Source organism: Suricata suricatta, chromosome 2, assembly GCF_006229205.1.
Source record: "Suricata suricatta isolate VVHF042 chromosome 2, meerkat_22Aug2017_6uvM2_HiC, whole genome shotgun sequence".
NCBI classification, from domain to species: domain Eukaryota; kingdom Metazoa; phylum Chordata; class Mammalia; order Carnivora; family Herpestidae; genus Suricata; species Suricata suricatta.
In genome coordinates this window covers 178,163,780-178,185,232 of record NC_043701.1, presented here as the reverse complement: position 1 = coordinate 178,185,232, position 21,453 = coordinate 178,163,780, and the positions used below count along the sequence as shown (strand labels likewise).

The 21,453-nt window shown below is 45.7% G+C and overlaps 1 protein-coding gene across 4 annotated transcripts in view; it reads right to left on the bottom strand.

The window, feature by feature from the left end:
* Nucleotides 1-21,453, bottom strand: part of ACADSB (acyl-CoA dehydrogenase short/branched chain) — a 41,246-nt gene that overhangs the window by 17,278 nt on the left and 2,515 nt on the right. Inside the window, exons 1-3 of one of the 4 annotated variants that reach the window (XM_029932737.1) lie at nt 11,279-11,409; nt 2,690-2,846; nt 2,376-2,476 (exon numbers count right to left, since the gene is read on the bottom strand). In XM_029932737.1, coding sequence (XP_029788597.1) covers nt 2,376-2,476; nt 2,690-2,726 — 138 coding nt within the window. In that variant the 5' untranslated portion in view covers nt 2,727-2,846; nt 11,279-11,409. Of the gene's footprint in view, nt 1-2,375; nt 2,477-2,689; nt 2,847-6,580; nt 6,604-9,620; nt 9,701-11,278; nt 11,410-21,453 lie in introns of those variants that run through there. The other 3 variants (XM_029932738.1, XM_029932736.1, XM_029932735.1) reach the window with 3 other exon arrangements.

The following is a 21,453-nucleotide window of genomic DNA, read 5'->3' as shown; positions in this document are numbered from 1 at the left end:
ACTCCCACAGTTCCCCACTTTCAAGTGTCCTCGTTTCAGAAACAAAACGTGTATACGTGTAATTCAAGACCCGGAGCTGCTCACAGACAAAAGGATAACACTGCTTCTTTCTCTTCTGTCCAGACACTTCTGGCATCACAGCACGCTGTACTCTGGGTTCTGGCTGTTATGTTTATGCTGACGTGAAGCTTAACAGATGGGAGCACAAAGAGGGGAGACGGAGATGGTGAGAACCAGAGAGGATGTTCTACCAGGAAAGACTGAAGGATTCGGGCGTGCCTGAAGTCTGAGGAGGGCGTGACATCCTATCTGATTATAATCCCTTATAGCTGTCAGAGGCATTGCTTCTCCAAAAACGTCACCAAGGTTCCCTAAGGTGGAAATACCGTTCTTGTCAGCTATTAGGGCAGGTGACCGCAGCACGGGGGTGAGGAGGCGGACAGCTGGGGCAGGATCCGTGCAGCCACGCTGAGCCTCCAGGTGGCGCTACAGCTAAGGAAGAGCAGGTTGTGGGCCGGCAGAGAACCCAGCCAGCGAGCACACCCCCTTCCAAAGAGTGATGTTCAAACTGTGGGACCAATACTAAGTAAGACTTCTCGGAGCAGCCTAGATTCTGCAGACAGAGGGGATGAAGGCTGTCTGGAAAACAGATTCACGGATGCTATCTGACCCACTGGGACTCCACAGAAGATTCCATTTTCCTAAACCGTTCATTGCTTTGAAAAAAAAGGTAGGAAAGTCACTACTATGTATGGCATTAAAGAGCTGGTCTCTTTAAAACCAGGAAGAAGGAAAAGTAGGTTTGGTGAAAAAGGTTATTTTTCAAACAGGATTAACACACCAGATTTTAGCCAATGGCTCTGAATAGGAGCTCCAAGTTCTGGGATAGCCCTGGTATTCAAAATAAAAAACAAGTATCACTTCATACCTATGGGGAGAGATGATGAGGAAGTGCAGTGATTTTGAAAATGTTCTCCTTGGAGCCCCCAGGGCTGATAACCTACAGCCAAGACAATTCTACTTTTGCTTTTTTCTTTGAAGTTTATTCACTTTTGAGAGAGAGAGAGAGAGAGAGAGAGAGAGAGAGAGAGAGAGAGAGAGAGAGAAGGAAGGGAAGGGGCAGAAAGAGAGGGAGACACTAAGTAAAGAAGCAGGCTCCAGGCTCAGCAGTCAGCACAGAGCCTGACGCAGGGCTCAAACTCACAAACCATAAGATCATGACCTGAGCTGAAGTCTGACGCTTAATCCACTGAGCCACCCAGGCGCCCCAGGACAACTCTCCTTTTATCTACTGTGTATACTGGGGTTCCATCCAAGGACTGTGTGATTTAGAAATTTGAGATCCGTTTCCTGGTTAACGTGGAACTCAGACGTTGCCTCTGCTTGTAAGTTTACCTCGGACAGAGAGGGAAGGACTCAGGCAGAATATCCCGTCTGCTGAGAAGTGTCACTAAGTGAAGTTGGCTTCTTCATCTTGGCATTACAGAGCCGGATGATTCTGGGTAGCGTGGCTGTCCTGTACACCGTGCGACGCAGCATCCTTGGCCTCCAACGCGCCAGCTGTCAGTGGCGCCCCCAGCTGTGGCCACCAACAATGTCCCCAGACACTGCCAAATGTCTCTCGGGGGCCAAAACAGCCTCCGGTTGAGTACCACAGGTCCAGAGAAATCACTCTCTCTTGCTTCTGAGCCCTTTACTTTAAAAGTACAGGCTTTCTAACTTAAAATGTTAAAACAATTTTTTAAAAAATCTTTAACTAGGACCTCAATCCAAAAGAGAACATAGAGGGGCGTCTGGGTGGCTCAGTTGGTTAAGTGTCTGACTCTTGATTCAGGCTCAGGTCATGATCTCACGGTCATGAGACTAAACCCCACATTGGGCTCTGTGCTTACAGGGTGCGGGCCTGCTTGGGATTCTCTCTCTACCCCTCTCTCTGCTCTTTCTTCAATCATGCTCTCTCTCCAATAAATAAACATCAAAAAATAAATGAATGATGGGGTGCCTGGGTGGCTCAGTCGGTTAAGCATCCGACTTCAGCTCCGGTCATGATCTCACAGTCCGTGGGTTCGAGCCCCATGTCGGGCTCTGTGCTGACGGCTCAGAGCCTGGAACCTGCTTCTGATTCTGTGTCTCTTTGTCTCCCTGCCCCTCCCCTGCTCACGCTCAGTCTCTCTTTCTCTCAAAAATAAATAAACGTTAAAAAAATTTTTTTAAATAAAAAAAAATAAATGAGAACACAGGTAATTCTGACTAGGAAATGAAGACTTCCTTATGCCATCATTAAAGTCATTAATTTAATAGCATGCCTACATTTAAATGTTGGAAAGTACAGTATTTCTAAAAGTTTGAAATGGGAAGAATTACAAAGTATATACCCCTTGCTGAAATAATCCTTGTATTATTGATTTCTCCATTTTTGAATTTTCATCCATCGTTGAAACTAGAGGAGCAATCTGTTCCTGGGCAAATTTTTTAACTGTAGGGGAAAGAAAAAACACAATAAGGATATGTCTTTATTCTATTTAATAGGACAGGTTTTACTTTTAAAAATAGTTTTAAATTCATGGGGAAGAAAACTGCATTCACAAACTGAGGTGCATGCACCCCCCAGGCACATCCAGGCATTTCACCCGGGGGACCCAACTGGTGACCACAGGGGTCCGGAGGTGAAAGTGAGCCGTCTACTCACCGGTGTTCTTAATCATCATCTCCTCCTCCGTAAACATCTGCAGGGGGGCACAGGGGGGCCCACGATCCGGAACACCGAGCAGAGCCTCTGACTGGGAGGACTTCAGGACTCGGGGAGCAGTGGTCTGAGAGAGGCCTGCCAGGAGGTGCCTGCTCAGCTGTAGGAGCAGGTCCCCCACAGAGCGGGGAACAAACACACATAGAAGGGAAAGAAAAGATGTGAACATCCGCTTCTTCGGGAATAACTTTATAAACCCTCTCGTCTCTTGCGTCACCAAAGAAAGGAAGCGTGAGCGGGCACACTTTAAAAGTCACAGTCTTGGGGCGCCTGGGTGGCTCAGTCAGTTAGGCGTCCGACGTCGGCTCAGGTCATGATCTCAGGTTCGTGGGTTCGAGCCCTGCGTTGGGCTCTGTGCTGACAGCTCAGAGCCTGGAGCCTGCTTCAGATTCTGTGTCTCCCTCTCTCTCTGACCCTCCCCTGCTCATGCTGTCTCTCCTTCTCTCTCTAAAATAAATAAAAACAGAAAAAAAATTTTTTTTAATTTAAAAAAAAAAGTCACAGTCTTGGGACCCAAAATACAGGTTGGTTTAATGTGTGTGTCCTTTATCCAGCAATGAGCTCTTCTAACTAAACACATTGCCGGATGATGACCTTTTACCTTTGAGGAAATAGAACTTTCCAGGTGGAACTCTTTCTTAAAATGCTGCATTCCAGGGACTTCTTTAAAGAGGAAATCTGAATATAAAAGCACTTCTGGATGGCCAGTGCAAAGAGCTTCTCCAGTGGGGTGGGAATAGGTGAGGACAGAGGGCACCCGCCTGAGGAGGAGGGCCCTCCCTCCCCGCCCTACCCTGGGCGCTGCAGGCGCCACCTTCTTTTGATTCCCGTGGCTAATTTTGCTTCTAGGGCTTCTCATTAGTAAGAGACCATGTGGCGTAAGGGTTAAGAAAATAGGCTCTATAGTCTGAAAGGCCAGGACGACTTTCCAACCTAGCATTGGGAATTTACCAGCTATGTGGTCTCGGGCAAGTGATATCAGACTCAGTTAAGATCTCTCAGAGTCTGTTTCCTTCCCTGCAAAATGTAGAGAATCTCTTGAGTTCTGTGAGGACTCATGAGCCGATCCGCATGAAGGTTTGGCACAGCACCTACGCTATGTAACGACCATTTCTGCTCGGGCCCCCAAGCGCCCAGCCGCGGGGTCCTACCAGAGGTCTCGGGGGTAGTGACAGAGTTAAAGGACAAGACTGGCTTTTCTCGCCATTGGTGCGGCCCCTTGCTGCAGGGAAATCCTTCAAACGTGCCAATTCTGCCCAAACAATGGATTTGCTCCGATTTTGTTCAAAAGAGAAGCCATCCAACTTAAAATGCTTGCTATATCTTTCCAATTTCATTTGGTAGAATCCTATTACAAGGGAAACAAATGAGTGATCAGTCTTTTCCTGAACCTAAAAACATGCTAAGTGTAAGAAACCAGCCATAAAAGATCACAGATTATATGATTCTTTCTGTATGAAATTTCCAGAAAAGGCAAATCCACAGATTTTTGGCACTGGCGGGGAGAAGGAGCCGTGGTTACAAAAAGGGCCCGAGGACAAGCTCCTGGTAGAGCATGTGGCTCTTTTTTCTTTTATTAACTTCTTTTTTAATGTTTATTTATTTTTGAGAGAGCATGAGAGGGGGAGGAGCAGAGAGCGAGGGAGACCCAGAATCCGAAGCTGGAGCAGGCTCCAGGCTCTGAGCTGTCAGCACAGAGCCCACGTGGGGTTCAAACTTGGGAACACTGAGATCATGACCTGGGCTGAAGACTGAGCCACCCAGGGGCGCCCTAGAGCACGTGACTCTTAATCTCAGGGTCGTGAGTTCAAGCCCTGCATTGGGTGTAAAGCCTATTTAAAAAACAACAACAACAAAAAAGGGCACAATGATCTTCTGAGGGGTGATGGAAATGTTCTCGATTGGATTGTGGTCATGCTTCTATAACTCTGTAAATTTACTGATAATCATTGCATTGTACATTTTATTTTTCCTATTTTTTAAAAGTTTATTATTTTTTAGTAATCTCTATACCCAATATGGGGCTCGAACTCATGACCTCAAGATCCAGCGCTGGATGCGCTTCCAACTGCGCCAGCCAGGCACCTCGTTGCTTTATACACTTTAAAGGAGTGAATGTTACGGTATGTAAATTATACTTCAATTAAGCTGTTTTAAAAATAGAATTAGTGTTTCCCTTTTCTTCAACAAGATTTAAAACTGAACATTCTGAGTATCGGCCAATTACCTGAGCGTGCGAGGTGTAAGGGGGAACCTGATATGGCTCATGGAATAGGCAAAAAAAAGAAAAAAAGAAAGAGAAAGTCAAATTCTGCAGGATTAAAAAGCAAATGTAGTAAAAAAAAAAAGGGGGGGGGGAAGAGAGCGAGAAAGAAAAGCAGCAAGAGTCACTACGTTTGAAACTACTGTTAATCTTTCCCACCTACGGGTCAGTTTTTGCGATCATGAGCCCAGGAGCTCTGCTCTAGATTCAGAGGTAGGAGGGCAGGGACAAATCTTGGCCAGCTGGGGGGAAACTGTGGTTCAATTCCGTAGTTCATTTTGTTCTGTTTTCAGAACTAGGTGGCAGATAGTTCAGGGCAAAGTTGAACAGAACATTTTTTCCTTTAGGGAAGGGAGAGGAAGACTTTGGGCTGGAAAGAAGGAAGGCGGATGCGTGAGGAGTGTCCTCTTCCTGATGAACCAGACAGAAGAACCACCGGTAAAGGGAAGGGAGGGGCGGGAGGAGGGAGCTGAGGAAGGCAGGTGCAGGAGGGCTCCAGGGGGGACCGGAGTTGCTAAGTGGTAGCAGGAGAGAGCATGGTCGTGATCAGCAGGCACTAGGGATGGACCTGGGAGAAGGAATGGAATTAAGGAGGCGGAAGGGTATGTTTTGCTCAGTGGTGGGCGGGGGAGTCTTGTAAGGGGACCGTCAGTAGATGTTGGAATGAATGAATGAGCTGACTAATCTCCTCCACAAAATGATCATGAAACTCGCCTGTTCCATTTTAAAACCCCAACACATTGCCCACCTCTCTTCTTTCTGGAGGAGATTATTTTCTTCACCAGACCCCCGACAGAGTTCTGTGTATCTCTGAGTCAATGTATCACCTTTGTATTGGAGTTGAACAGAAAGCCCACCACTGAGAAACTTAAGAAACCAGCAGGTATTACAATAATACCCATTTTTTCCTGCTGACACAACTGTGACCCGCTTAGTCTCAAAATTGCTACCGACAAAGTGTATGACTGTTCAACACGTAGCAATTATTTTAGATTCACAAGACAACAGAGACATATGTCCTTTACAAACTAGGCGTACAAACGGAGTGTGCGCTTGCTGAATATGCGACCATAAAACACCGCGGCTATGCGCTAAGTGGATGAAATCCCTTAGGAACCAAAGCATTGAACATTATTACCTATCTTTTTGGCAGGAAAAAAAAATGTTCCTTTCAATATGACAGTCTTTAATAAAGGAAACATTTCCTTGCCTTGCCATTAAACTGCACAGCCCAAGGTTCCGATGATGATTTTCGACTGTCCCCTGCCCTTCAGTGTTGACCTCAGCCTGTGCGGCTTTGGTGTCCACTCCATCAAAATGATTTTCCACAGTTATAACCCATTGTACCACATCATCACATTTTTTTGTATAGAGCAGCAATCGCTACTTGAATGGAATAATAGTTATTTATGTCTTGCCAAATACTTTTTGTAGCTTGAGTCTGATCTGTTTCCTACTCAACTGACCAGAGTTCTGTTTCCCTTAGAAGGAATGATGATCAGATCTGGGGTCTCTACAGATCTCGTGGGTGGAACAATAAAGTTCATGAACGTGGATGGGAGAAATTATACCTTTATTTCACTCATCTCTAATGGAAATGAAGCATTTTCTTCAATTACGAAATGCAGGCAACAAGTTACAAGTTATCTGTGACTCTGTCAGCCAAAGAAATGACAGTTATTTTCATATCAAATATCTTGATGTTTAATCACTACAGAAACTACAGAAAAGCTACAAGGTCTTATTTAAGAAACGCTTCTTACTACACCACAATTAAAAACGTCTTTGTAACTTTGATCATAACTGGCTTCCTTTGTATCGCGTATATCCTATGTATTTTAAAACATTTTGAGAAAAGGTCTGTTAAACTCCACTATGGCGCTGTATACTTTCATCTACGGCACACAAAAAGGCAAAGAACCCTTGACTGCTGAATGTTCTGGTAGGTTTTGGTTTTTTTTTGCTAACCTCATTACCTCTGTTACGTATGGAACACATCCATTATGTTGCAGCATAATGAAATATTGTTCCCAACATTCTTAGACTTCAATTCTCCAGGCTTTTATGACGGTGAGAGGTAAAAAGGAGGTCACACGGAGAAGCGTGCCAACCTGAGAAGCCCCACTCAGACTTCTCCCAAGGAAATGCTCCGCTGTAACGCGGGGGCCTTCGCACCTGGTCCCTAGATTCAGAGGTTCCCACCTGATGTGCCCCCTGCTCTTTTCCCCACATGTGTGCTTGAAGGGGTGCCTTTTCCTGCTTTGATTCCATTCCACAGAATTCACGTTCTAGTTGCCTCTTCTTACTGGTAACTTCTTTCTGACAGCGGGAAACTTGGCTCTCAAGATGGAGGATGATTTACTTGTTCAAACCTAGTTTCAGAACTGCTAACCCAGACCACAGCGGGAAACAAACTTGTGCTTGTGCACACTTTTTTTGCCTTTGAGTCTGCAGAACCCTCTCCAAACACGGTTTCTGCAGCTTCTTATGGAGTTCCCCACCCCTCTGTGGGGTGATGTGATTGATTCCCCGTTAATAATTCTGGGGTCAATTCCAAAGTGCGTGGGACGGGTTTCCCACCCCAACAAGCAATTCTCCCAAACTGGCTGTGTGTCCTACAAGTCAACTCAATTTCAACTCTATCTCTATCCAGAGATGGCATCAGGCCTCCCAGGTCAAGGGCTCAAGTTCCCCGAGGCAGCCTGTCTCAGGTCACACGGCAGCTGGCAAGCCGAGGCCATCCCCTGTGCTTCAGACCCACTGGCCCACTGGCTACAGGTCACAGGTTCCTAGTACCTTGTGTTCATTCAGTTTTCTAGAGTAGCTCACAGAATGCAGAGGAACATTTACTTACTGGATTAACTGTGTTATTATGAAAGAAGGTAACTCCCGAGGAGGCACCCGGAGAGACACACAGGGCACGGAGTGGGGAAAGGACTTTCCGTGTTCTCAACTGGGGCACCCTCTGCCTGCACCTCCCTGTGCTCACCATTCGGAAAGCTCTCCCAGCCCTGCCCCAGTGGGTTTGTATGGAGGCTTTATTATGGAGACCAGATTGATCCAGTCACTAGCCATTGGCCACTAATTCAGCCTGCAGCCCCTCTTCCCTCCCAGGAGGTGGGGGCAGTGAAACTGAAAGGCCCAACCATCTCATCAGGAGGGTAGCTCCTGGGCACCCAGCCCCCACCCTTAGCTGCATTCTAGAGTCGCCTCACAGACATAAACTCAAGTGTAGTGGAAGGGGGCCCAGTATGAATAACAAGGCACCCATTTCACCTTTAAGGCTGTCAAACTGCTTCAGGAATTGCAAACTGGAGCACAACCATTTTAACAGAAGATGCTCTTTGCTCTTCTGGCCTAGGAAACTCCCAGGGCTTGGGGAGCCATAAGCCAGGAACCCTGAAGGAAGACCCAATGTACATTAATTACAAATCTCAGGATCACAACTTGTCATATAGTTAAGATTCATTTGCCACAGCAACATGCCATCTTCTCCTTATGACTGGTTCAATTTTACATTTTTATTTGAGAAAGAGAGAGAGAGAGAATCATAAGCAGGCAACACATTCAGCGTGGGGTCCAACAGGGGCCTTGATACCATGCGGCTGGGATCATGACGTGAACTAGTATTGAGTCAGACATTCAACTGAGTCTCCCAGGCACTATTCAATCTTACTTTTATACATAAGGTAAAATGTACTTTAAAAACCTTTTTTTTTTTAACATTTATTCATTTTTGAGAGACAGTGTGAACAGGGGAGAGGCAGAGAGAGAGGGAGACACAGAATCTGAAGCAGGCTCCAGGCTCTGAGCGGACAGCACAGAGGCTGATGCGGGGCTCGAACTCCTGAACCACGAGATCATGACCTGAGGTTGAGGTTGAATGTTTACCTGACTGAGCCCCCCAGGTGACGCTGGCAAAATTTACTTTCTGTGGTGTACACTTCACTGGATTTGGCCAGACGCACAGAGCTCTGTGCTCACGACTGCCACTACTCATTCAGCAATTCCATCGCCCCCAAATGCCCCCTGATGGCCCTCTGTCATCCACTTCCCCAATCGACGGCATTGCACTTCTGATCTCAGCTCGAGCCAAGAACAGCTCCAGCGAGCTACGTCTCCGCACCAGCATCCAGGGCACAATCTGAGAACAGCCACATATGTGGCCTCAACCGACTATAAATTCATAGTCACCTGCCTCCACTTAGACCCTTTCCGGTTCTCTGAGTGATGACTTTCTCTCACCACCTCCCCTCCCCCAAGCTTCGCCCCTCACTGTCAGCCAATGACCTCACCTTGTACCAGACAAAGTAAAGCCAGCAAACGGGAACTACCTCAGCTTCCGGCTACCAAATCCACCCGGGGCCCTGCACTGGCCAGCCCTCCTGTCCCTTCTTCATCTTATAATGTAAATGATGTCCCTCCTCTTAAAAAGGCCCATCCCTCCCTCTGGATCCCACCCCGCCCCATCTTCACGGGATCCTTAACCGTCACTTTGTCTTCTCACATTTTCCCATTTCGCCCTGTTTGAATCTTGCAGCCACCGGGAGTATCACCCCTCTCTCCCGTCCCCTGCGCAACCAGACACTGCCAGGGTGCAGCCGTCCGTACTTGCCCTCGCCTCCTCAGCGCCGCCAGCGCTCCCCAGCACCGCTCCCTGGAGGGTGTCCATGAAGATCTCCATGCTGCCCGGGCTTCAGCGTACTTGCTGTCAGAGGTTCAGCCCAGGTGAGCACACCCGGCTCCTCCCAAATGCTCTCCTCTCACCGTCTTCCCTGCGCTCAGGTCAGTTTTCCTCCAGCCAGTTTTTGCTCAGGCTCTTGCTCTACTCTAGCTGCTCTCTCACCCACCTGCCCTCAAGTGTTGGGAAGTCTGACAAAACTCTTTCCCCTTAAGCAAACATGAGTCAGCTCCTGTTAGTCCATTCTAACTAGGCCTTGACTTTGGGTGCCCTCCTGGGTCTGCTTAGTCCAGTTTTAGCAAGAATCCTGCTGGGTCAGGTTAGTGAAAATGCCCACACTCAGAGTCTGATGACTACATGCCTGTAGCAGGAATCCTGGCCGGGCGAGTGTAAATCCAGGGAGGGAGTGTTTCTTCTGCCTTTCATGGTCCTTCTAGCTGGACTAACAATCAATTGAGATGAGAAAGATTAACAGAAGACAGTTCAATTTAATAGAGTAGGCATGCGGAAATCCACACAGACCTGGGAATTCCAAACACAGGCAAAACGATGCTTCTAAGAGCTACGGAGCGGGTAGACATCTGAGCATACAAAAGGGATGAGACCATTAGCAGGAAAGTGAAAGGAGATGTTGGGATGCTGGAGTCCAGCTCCTGCAGGTCCAGGGTTCCCCCCGAAGGATGACGGTGTAGGCCAAAGAGAGAGTGAGAGAGCCTTGCGTTTCACTCTGATCCCCAGACAGGCCCCGCTGCCCATCTGGCAGGCGTCTCCACCTTGTCTGGTTCTCAAGCTTTATTTATGGCAAAAGGTATAAGGACCAGAAAGAGCAGTAAATGATTTCCCATAGATAAGTTTTATAATTTTAGCCACAGGCACTCATGGTGTCATAGGTATTTTTACAAAACCTCATTGTTTAGTAAAGGTCAGTTTTTTATGAGTAAGGGTCATTAGGCTGTTTATAACTCTAAGAGAAAGTTCCCAGAAAAACAGGATCTCAGGAGACATAATGCTTGCTCTCATAGTCCCAAAGATGATTGATACATTTTATCGTAGTAGTGACTCTCACAAAGACATTCAGGCCCAGACCGTATTCAGTTATCCGTATTGCTTAGGGGAAAATTATGGGTTGCATTAGGGTGTATCTAGTTTACTTGTCTTTTCCCTGACCAGGTGCAATCACGCCTGGGACAGGGCAAGGGGGACAGGCAGCTCCTGACACTAATCAGCAAAGCATTTTGAGGTTTGGTGCCCAAGCAGAAATGAAAGTTTCAAGAGGGTAAATTTTGGGAGCTGTCTGGGGGCAAGAGACCGTGCAAACTTGCCAGACCCTCACCAGGAATCTTCACTCTACCGGTGAGTTCAAATAGCTGCCAACACTGGGAGGTCACCCGACTATGCACGTAAGTTTCTTAGGTGAAAAGGAATCTGTTAATAGTTTTCTTCCTCGTACAAGCAGTCAGGTGAGGGGGAAGTACAGAGCTTTACCTGAACCTACCGGGTTTTGGTTACTTTTATTCACAGGGTTCATGCCAAAGTGGCCCTTCTGGGGGTGGTCTGGCCCCAGACCCCACAAAAGAATCCCACTTACCCTTGATGTTTCCTCTTAGTGACTTTCCATCCACTGACTCCCACTCTATTTGTTGGCTATAAATCTCCATTTGTCCTTTTGTTGTATTTGGAATTGAGCTTGATCTCCCTTCCCTATTGCAAAATCCAATGTAGTCCCTTTGTTAGTCTTAAATTATTTCTTAATGTTTTTATTTAGTTTTGAGAGAGAGAGAGAAAGTTGGAGGGGGGCAGAGAGAGGGAGACAAAATCTGAAGCGGGCTGTGTGCTGACAGCAGACAGCCTGATGCAGAGCTCAAATTCACGACTGTGAGATCAGGACCTGAGCTGAAGTCAGATGCTTAACCAACTGAGCCACCCAGGCGCCCCTGCGGTGGTCCCTTCTTGAATAAAGTCATCTTTAACAAGAGTCATGAATAATTGTCCTTTATCAAAGTGGGGGGAGGGGTGCAAAGAAACTCTTCAACACTGTAGGTTGAGTATAAAAACAGTAATCACTACTGAAGTGACAGTAAAGATAAAGACACGCATTAAGGCCCAGCAATCCCCTTTAGCTCATCTACATGAGTACACGCTTGCAAACACAGTAATAGTTATAAAGGTGAAAAATTAAAAATCCAATTATCCATCAACACAAGGAATGCCCAGGTTGTTGTGTACTGACTCTGAAGTGGAAACGAATTTGCCATCACAAAATATGCCTCTTTGACATAAGGATTATCTTGAGTTGGCTATTTTTAGGACATAGCAGACAAGAGAATATCTCAAAACCGAGCAGACACAACCTTTTTATATGAGACCCTTAGCTACATCTATAAGAGACATCTCCAAGTGAGAGGGCGTCTTCCTCTCTGTACCAGGAAGAATAGGATGACGATGTTTCTAGAAACTTCTACAAGGAAAAGGCGAGGACTGAAGTCTGCATAACTGCCCCACCCTCGTTGAGAGCACGTGCACAACTGCATGTCCCTCCTGCCACCTTTTGTATTTAGCTGCTAACAGTATTTAAGGTGACGGTGGCTTGGGCCATTTCCGAGTTATTCAGTCTGCCTGGGTTTCCCCCATTTATACAGAAGGTATCTGAGTTATTAAATTTCTGTTTGTTTCTTTGCTTGTCTTTCCCTGTTAACCTGCCTTTTATTCCAAGGGATCTCAGCCAAGAACCTAGAAGGGTGGAGTAAAAAATATTTTGTCCTCCCCTACAATTCAATGGGATACCTTACAGCAGTTAAAGTGAGCTAAGGAGCTACATATGTCAACATGGACAAATCCTGAAAATATAATAGTTAAAAAAGCAATTTGCAAAAAGGATTTGTTTGGGATAAGAGAATTTATGTATAGTTTAAAAACACACCAAATGATAGTATATAGTCTTATGGATACACACAGATGCAGTAAAAGTTTAAAAACATGACCCAGAAGCATACGCATCAGCATCAGGACCGTGGCTCTGTGTGTGGAGAAGGTGTAAATGGTTTTTGTCAAGTGTTTCATTTCTCGAAAAGACAAATGGAGGCGCCTGGGTGGCCCCGCTGGTTAGCCATCTGACTTTGGCTCAGGTCATGATCTTGCAGTTTGTGAGTTTGAGCCCCAGGTCAGACTGTCTGGTGTCAGCACGGAGCCTGCTTCAGATCCTCTGTCCCCACCGTCCCCCCTTATACTTCTCTCTCAGAAATAAACACTTACTAACTTTTTTAATGTTTAATTATTTTTTGAGAGACAGAGGATGAGTAGGGGAGGAGTAGAGAGAGGGAGACACAGAATCTGAAGCAGGCTCCAGCTCTGAGCTGTCAGCCCAGAGCTCGATGCAGGGCTCAAACTCATTGACCACAATATCATGACCTGAGCCAAAGAAGGATGCTGAACCAACTAAGCCACCCAGGTGCCCCAAAAATAAACATTCAAACAAACAAACCTCTAAAACTATAGTAAAATGAGTTGTGGGTGTATGGGTGTCAGTTATATTATTTCCCGTATTTTCTTGTGTATTATAAATATATACTAATGAGGGGCACCTGAGTGGCTCAGTCGGTTAAGCAGCCGACTTTGACTCAGGTCATGATCTCATAGTTTCGGAGTTTGAGCCCCACGTCGGGCTCTGTGCTGAGAGCTCAGAACCTGGAGCCTGCTTCGGATGGATTCTGTGTCTCCCTCTCTCTTTGCCTCTCCCCTGTTCATGCTCTGTATGTCTGTCTTTCAAAAATAAATACATATTTAAAAAATTTAAGAAAGAGAAATATATACTAATAAAATTTTAACGTTATACTTTTTTAAAAGTTTGCGATGCGTAACCCATGTATGCTCTGGACTTTCAAAGTAGGCTTGCCTTTAAAATGCTAGATTAGGTTTTAGATAAATCATACTGCAGAACAATTTCATGGTTTTCTTAAGAACCTAACTGTCAAACATAGTGACACATAATTAAACTAAAGAAACTGGTCTATTCTGGGAACATTTGCCAACTCCACTAAGATCTTGGAAATGAGTTGCTCCTGAGACAGCAAATGAGAGAGAGAGAGGACGGCTAGCTGTACCAATGAAGACGGATTCAGCAGGTTCAAGAGTGGGCTTCTGTCTTTCTAAAAGGCTCTTCCAGATGACGCTCCCATGTAGCCGGGGCTGGAATCTGGTTTGACACGCGTGACTTGGAAAGTGAAAACTCAAGTGCTCTTACAGCAGCCTTTCAAAAGCCAAACCATTCCCTTGTGTATGGTAAAGATCCACCAGTGTGCATCCCCCGGCTCCCTGCCACATCCGCCTCCCCCCACCCATGTGTCTGGCTTTAAAAGTCTGTGTGTGTGTGTACTGAATACATAACAAAGGTCAAAAGAGCTGTTGGCCCACAATTATCCAGCCCATTTCTCATCCTCCCCCACATGTCACCATGTCAGGCTGTGTGCTCAGAGCTTGGAGCCTGCAGCCTGCTCTGGATTCCGTGTCTCCCTCTCTCTGCCCCTCTCCAGCACATGCTTTGTCTTTCTCCCCAGCTAGGTACCACCCTAAGTCCTTTTTGACTTACAAGTCCATTAAGATCATGTAATGATTGAAGAGCTAGATAATTAGAGTGCTCGCCCTGGTTAAGCAGATTTGTCCTTTTTGTAATGTTAAGAGAAAAATTTTAGGGGCGCCTGGGTGGCTTAGTCGGTTAAGCTTCTGACTTCGGCTCAGGTCATGATCTCACAGTCCATGCGTTTGAGCCCCAAGTAGGGCTGTGCTGACAGCTCAGAGCCTGGAGCCTGCTTCAGATTCTGTCTCCCTCTCTCTCTGCCCCTCCCCAACTCATGCTCTGTTTCTCTCTCAATAATAAACATTAAAAAACTAAAAAAAAATAATTTAAAAACAAGAAAGAAAAATTTTAACCAAGTAAATGTGAAGTTCTAACTGGCTTTAGTAAATGATTCATGAATTGGGCACTATCCCATCTGGCAAGGGGAGTGCCACGGGACAAAAGAACAAAACAAAAAACCAAAACCCAAAAAAAAGTTTTTAAAAGCAGAGACAGCATTTAAAAAAGAAGAAGAAAGCAATTTATTAACAAGGAATGTACTGTTTAGGCAAGGCTGCCCTCCCTCCTAAGGGGAGCTCAAGGAGTCTGTCAGTAAATTTCTTAGTTGGACCAAGAAATTCCATGTTGACCAGTTAAAGGCAACATTCCAGTGGAGGGTAGTGGAGGTTGAGACTACTAAGTTAGGTTATGAGTCTTGGTTCACTGCCTTGGGGCCCTTAACCTGACTGACATCATGCTGGGCCTCTAGTTTTCTAACAGCATTGATTCAACTTTACAGATCAAGAAATGGTAAAAATAAGATGCTTTTCTGATATAATTAAATATGGAGACTACTAAAAGAAGGATCTTTTAACTGTCAACAAGCCAGAATATCTCATTCTCTGATCCTGCTGTAAACTAAAAAATAGTTTAAAAGTAACTCAGCACAGTGAGAAAGAATCAGAGTGGTTACAATAAAAGCCATAATGACAATACCCATGGACGGCAAGGATGAGGAGAAACAGGGTCTCCGTACACTGCTGTTAGGAAAGGGACATGACTGGTACAGTCCCTCCGGAAACCTGCTCAGCAGTTTTTTTTACAATCATGCAGATACCACCTGACTCTGCAACTGTGCTCTTCACTATTAAGAAATGAACGCTTAAGTTCAAACAAAAACCTGCACACAGATGCACATAGCAGCTTTATTCATAACAGTCAATGGAAGCAAGCTTGTTAATCTGAAGACATCTGAGGTTCAATAAATGCAGAGAAAAGTCTTCTCGGAGCTTCTGTTATCTGGCTAAAAGGAGTAATCTTTGGGAAAGGAAGCTGCCAGAAGTCCTCTCTTGGGGAGGAGGGGAGGTTTATGGAAAGTCCACCAATATCTGTATAGACAAGTATTATCACCAACTTTCTTATCTCCTGTCTGTTCTCCTAAAAACCCATGTGTCTTTCCTACAAGCACCCTATCTGTTTTACCCTTAGGATCAGTTTCTGCCCCTTCCCTTTTGCCTACGGAGAATGTAGGCCTTTAACTAACCTTGGAAAGAGCCAGCTGATTCTTTGGTTGGCTCCCCTATTCCCATGAAATAAATCTTTGCCTTGAGTGAATGGCTTTTGTCAGTTTCATTTCCAGACTCCAGCTACAGAACCCGAGAGGGCAGAGGAACAGGTTTTCGGTCCTCTATGACGAAATACTGCTCTGCAGTGAAAGGAACAAACCATCCACTCCGGTAACCGCTTGGCAATAACTTGTTCGAATCTCGGGGACAATTATGCTGAATGCAAAAAGCCTATCCCAAAGGTCAGAAGTCTACGGTTTCATTTCTCTAACATTCTTAAAATGATAACATTATACAGATGGAGAACAGGGCCCCTAGGTTGCCAGGCCTTCCAGGGTGTCCTGTGGTTAACAATGGTAACGCCAAGGATCTTTGTGAGGATGGAACTGGGCTGTAGCTTGGCTAGGGTGGTGATACCTACACATACCTGGGATTAACACTGCACAGGACTAAATATATACATTTACCTGGAAAACTGGAGATATCTGAGTAAGTTTGATGGATTGTCTCAATGTTAACATCTTGTAACTCAACGTAACAACACTGTACTGTGGTTTTTATGAGACGTTACCACCAGGAGAAATTGGATAAACAGTATGCAAGGGGTGGCCAGCGCCTCAGTCAGTTACTGTCCCACTCCATTTCAGCTCAGGTCATGATCTCAAGGTCACGAGATAAAGCCCTACATCAGGCTCTGAGAAGGGCATGGAGCCTGCTTCCGATCTCTCTCTGCCCCTCTTCCGCTTGTGCACGCACACGCACTCTAAAAACAAGGGAAAAAAGGAGGATGCAGGATCTCTTTGTGTTACTTCTGCAAGAGAATCTACAATCATCTACTAAAAATAACATTTTAAAAACTTCTATTGTGTTGGGACCTTGTGCATGAACTGTCCTTACCGGACTTCTGTTCTCAGGGCGCTGGGAACAAGGGACTGGATGAGGTCCCAGAAAGATGTGCAGGACAGAGCCTTCCTGGTCATTGGCGAAGTGCGTCAGGAGGCCACAGCACCGGAGATATACCCATGCACAGTTGCACGCTGTTCCTGCTCTGTCCGTCCTCTATCTGCATCTAGTGTTCTGGTAAGACGTTCACTGCTGACTAAACATTTACTAAGAGAATAAAACAGGAGCCCAGTTTGACTGGGGAGCGGATTCTGCATCAAGCCTCTTGTTGTGTCTGTGTCTTTATTGTGTCTGTGTCTTTCTAACTTGTCATTCCTTGGCCTGAGGGAGTTGTGGAAAGCAACACTACTGCCCTCCCTCCCCCAAATTAAATTAAGCAAATTACTTTAAAATTAGAGAAACCAAATGTTATAGCTTTACCATTACGGAAATTCACAGGGCTTATAAAGATTCAAAAATACAAATACAAATTTTAACATTGTATCTCTTATAATTTGTACCTGTTTCTAAAACACGTAAATTTAAGATGTTTTCAGCAGGTGGTAGTCGGGAAGACGGGAAGGTCCTCCATGCAGTAATTACTCTTATGTAATAAATACAAGTGCAAGGTTAAATGCCAATGTGTTTAATTACACTCACTGCTTGTTAATTAACCGAATCAAAATGAGAACTGTGATTTTTGTGATGTTTTTATGCTCCTTGGGGTAGAAGGATCAATGCAGCATATAAATGGTTCTGCAGGTTCATGGGACAATATTTAACACAGAGAGGGCCCTATTATGTAAAGAGCTGGCGGCATTTTTCCCTACTGCCTTAGGCTCTGTGGTAGGCGGAGGGAGAGTGGTCCAAAGACAGCCAGTTTCCTTTAGCGCAAAACATGAAGAGGCAGGAAAGTAGGAGGATTTGCTTATTAATGCCATTTTGTGTCAATAGTAGTTATAAATTTCTCAATACAGTAGCAGATGCAATGTTCCTTCTCCACCTCCTAACAGCTCGGGGACTCCCATTTCCTCTGGACAGTCCTCTCAGGGAATTTCAACTAACTCTGGAACATCTCTCTTAAGATCTGATTTAAGTACTGTGTATCTCATTTTAGATTTTAAACTGATCCTTTCTTTGCTTTCGTATCCCCAGGCCAAAACTCAAACATTGTTTAATTGTGCAATTAACTAGGGTCTAACACCTTATCAGGTACTGGGAATCTCCCTTCTTTTTCGGAAAACCAGGTTGGGTAGCAGAAAGAACAGTTAACAGAGAATCAAGAGACCTGAGTTCCAGACCAGGAGGGACACACTTAAATGCCCGCTGGGACAAGCGGATACGCAGAGAGAAGGGCGCTGTTCTCCAGCCTTCAGCAGACCCAGTTCACACCTGCCTAAATCTGGGCTCTGATGCCTCCGTAAGCTGCTGCCAGGTTCCATCTGGCTTCTGCTCCCTTCGGGGTGTTTTCCTTACACTGCACAAGGTTTGCTTTTGCTCTAACTCTGAATAAAGTGTCTGGTCACAAGTCTTCCCCTAAGGGAAGAATTCTCTCTGCTTTGCCTGCCTGTAGCATTCACCCCCGTGGGCTGTAATGTACTCCAAAGGCTCAGACCTGTATCTTGATTTTTTTGTTAGTTTCTGCTCTGCTTTTTCTGCGAGTTTCCAGATGCTTTTCCTGCTCAGCTTCCAAATTGCTCCCAGTAAGAAGTTCAACTGGTACTTTTAAAAGTCTGAAGTCTAAAGCAGAATGAAGCCTTTTCCTTCCGCTCCCTCTAAACTGCTTTTCCCCAGATACCCTCCCAATCTATGCCCCTCACTCAGCCATTCCATTTAGGAAATGTGGGGTCTAATTCCTCCATTTCACGTCTTCTCAAGTCTTCCTTTATTAATGTGTCTGCCTTTCTAGCCAAATGTGGTATCACCTTAGGTGAGGGTTTGTTACACCACAGGTGAATTTTTGAAGTGGTCTGAGTGTTCCCTGTGCTTTTGGGTTCCTTCTGTAAGGATGCAGGTCTGAAACTGACTCCATGAAAACAACAGAAGGGCACACATTGCCCAAGGCAAAAGGGACCACCCTTGTAACATTCTAAGGGCGGGCCTAAAGATGGAGGCTAAGACGAGTCACGCCCTACGTGGACCCACTCTGATTGGTCAATACTCTAAATGTTGTGATTGGGTCCCGCCAAAAGTAACCAATACTCTAGGCAATGTGAATGGTTAAACCTGCTGTCAATACCTATGTCACAACTTCCTGTAACTCCCCCTTCCCAAACTTATAAAGGCCCTGCCCCGCCATGTTCTGGGCTCACTCCCTGTGGATCCAGTGTGTTGTTGAAGTCTGTGAGCCCGAGTTTAGGCTGGCCGGGCCTCAATTTGTAATAAAGCCCTTTGCTTTTGCATGCGTGATTCGGTCTCCGAGGTAATCGCTGGTTTTTGGGGCAATATTAAAATCTGGGCAGAACACTTCCACATGCTACTATTTTATCTCATGAAACCCTTTGGCAATAGCAGCTCAGAATCTTACTGCAATCTCCAGGAATCTCAACAGTGAATTTCAATAGGCAACAAACTGGGTGTGGCAAATAGGAGGAAAGAGAGTTTTCTGCCAGGGTCTATAAGGAGAAAAGCCCCATTTTCTAACCCTCAAGGAGCACATGGGAACCAGGTGTTCTCAGTAGGGGCACAGTTTTGCCCCCAGGGAACATCTGGCAATGTCTGGAGACATTTTTGGTTGGTCACAGTACCCAGGGGTGCTCAACAACCTCTAAGTGAAGGAAAGCCTCCCACAACAGAGAATCATTTAGCCTCGGATGTCCACAGTGCAGGAATTGAGAAACTCTGGTCTAGTGCTCAGGAAAAAAAGGGTATCAAGGCAAAATAAGGCTGATCTGAAAGGATCCTGAAAGAAATCTGCCAGAGAAGATCATCAAGGTTAGTCTTCTCGCCATCAGAGAGAAAGAAGCGTTGGAAAGAAAGACCTGTTTGCATTTGCAAAAAAACACTGCCATTTCTGTAGTGATGAGTAATAATAGTATAAATGTTTGTATTTGGGAAACTAAAAGGCTGTTCTCTGGGACTGTGTGTCGTTAGATCAACACTCACTGATGCAGGAACGATTACAGATAGAACTATTGACCATCATATGATTTGTCATTTAAACAACAACTGCCCCTCCTCCTCCCTTTAGAGAGAGAGCACGTGCATGCAGGTGGGGAAAAAGGGGCTGAGGGAGAGAGGGAGGGAATCCCAAGCAGGCTCCATACCCAATGCGGACCCAGACATGAGACACGTTCCCTTGTCCCCAGGGATCAAGACCTGAGCTGAAATCAAGAGTTGGACACTCAACCGACTGAGCCACCCAGGTGGCCCTTAAGTAAGTATTTTGAAACAAGCACAGTATATTCCTCCACTGATGGCTTGCCTCACACATCTCCTAGGCCTATAATCTCCATCCACCTGCTGGCTTACCTAAACCTAAGCCATCCTTTTTTTTGATGCTTCCAGCCTCCCTCCTAGGAGCACATCTATCTGTCCATGCTATTTACTTAACATTGGCAATCAATAAATAAAATCCTCTACTGTCCTGACTGCATTTCTTAACACATATACCATGTCTCTCCAATTAAAAATGTAATTTCCTTGAGGTCAAAGACCCTGTTGTAAACATCAGACCCCTTAAGACTGATCAGAGTACTCTGCACACAGCAAAGACACCCTACCACATCCTCCTGGAGTGACTGGTAATGGATTCTGCCTGTATTTAAAAAAAAATTTTTTTAAATGTTTATTTATCATTGAGAGACAGAGAGACAGAGCATGAGCAGAGGAGGGGCAGAGAGAGAGGGAGACACAGAATCCAAAGCAGGCTCCAGGCTCTGAGCTGTCAGCACAGAGCCGGATGCGGGGCTCAAAGTCACAAATGGTGAGATCCATGACCTGAGCCGAAGTCTGACGCTCAACCGAGTGAGCCACCCAGGTGCCCCAGATTCCGCCTGTATTAACAGGGAACATTTACTGAGTATTTACTAGGTGCCAAGAGCTGTTCTAAGGACACAACGTCTAACGTCTCTCTTAATACTACCGCCCCCCCTCCCAACTTTGCAGGAAACAGACGTACAGAATGGGGCAGCAACTTCTCTTAAGGTCATCAAGCTAAGAGGAGGTGGGCAGGATTCAAACTCCAGTGCTCTGACTCCAGGGCCTGTGTTTATAGCACAGGAACAATTTCTGCTTATGCACCCACCAAGCTGTCACTGCCCGGATGCCACAGAGATGGCCAAAAAAAAAAGTGCCACTGGCTTTCTTGAAGAGCAAAGAGCTGAACAAGATTGACACCTAGGTTAGCACCTCTAGCAACTGGCACATTTTTATAGGATTAACTGAACAAGGAATCACCTCAAGAATATTTTTTTAAGTGGTCTCTGAAAAAACATCAAGTTGCCCAGAATGCTTTGGAACTGCAGGTAGACTAGGTCAATTCTCCACAAACCGGGCTGCCTAACTAACGTTAGGTTGGTTCTAACGCATGTGCAGGGTTAAGAGAGACCTTCGGAGAAGGCAGGCATGGCTGAGCGCCCAAGTCACGACTTGACTGTTGTGTGCTGTGTGACAAGAGCACAGTGAATACTGTCCTCGGTCCCCCCTGCCCCCCGCCCACGCCCCAGTTCCTCATCTGTGAAATGAAGACACTAACACTTGCTTAATAGGAATAGTATACAGTGTGGTGGATGTAAGAAAATTCTGGTGGTCTATAGAAAATTC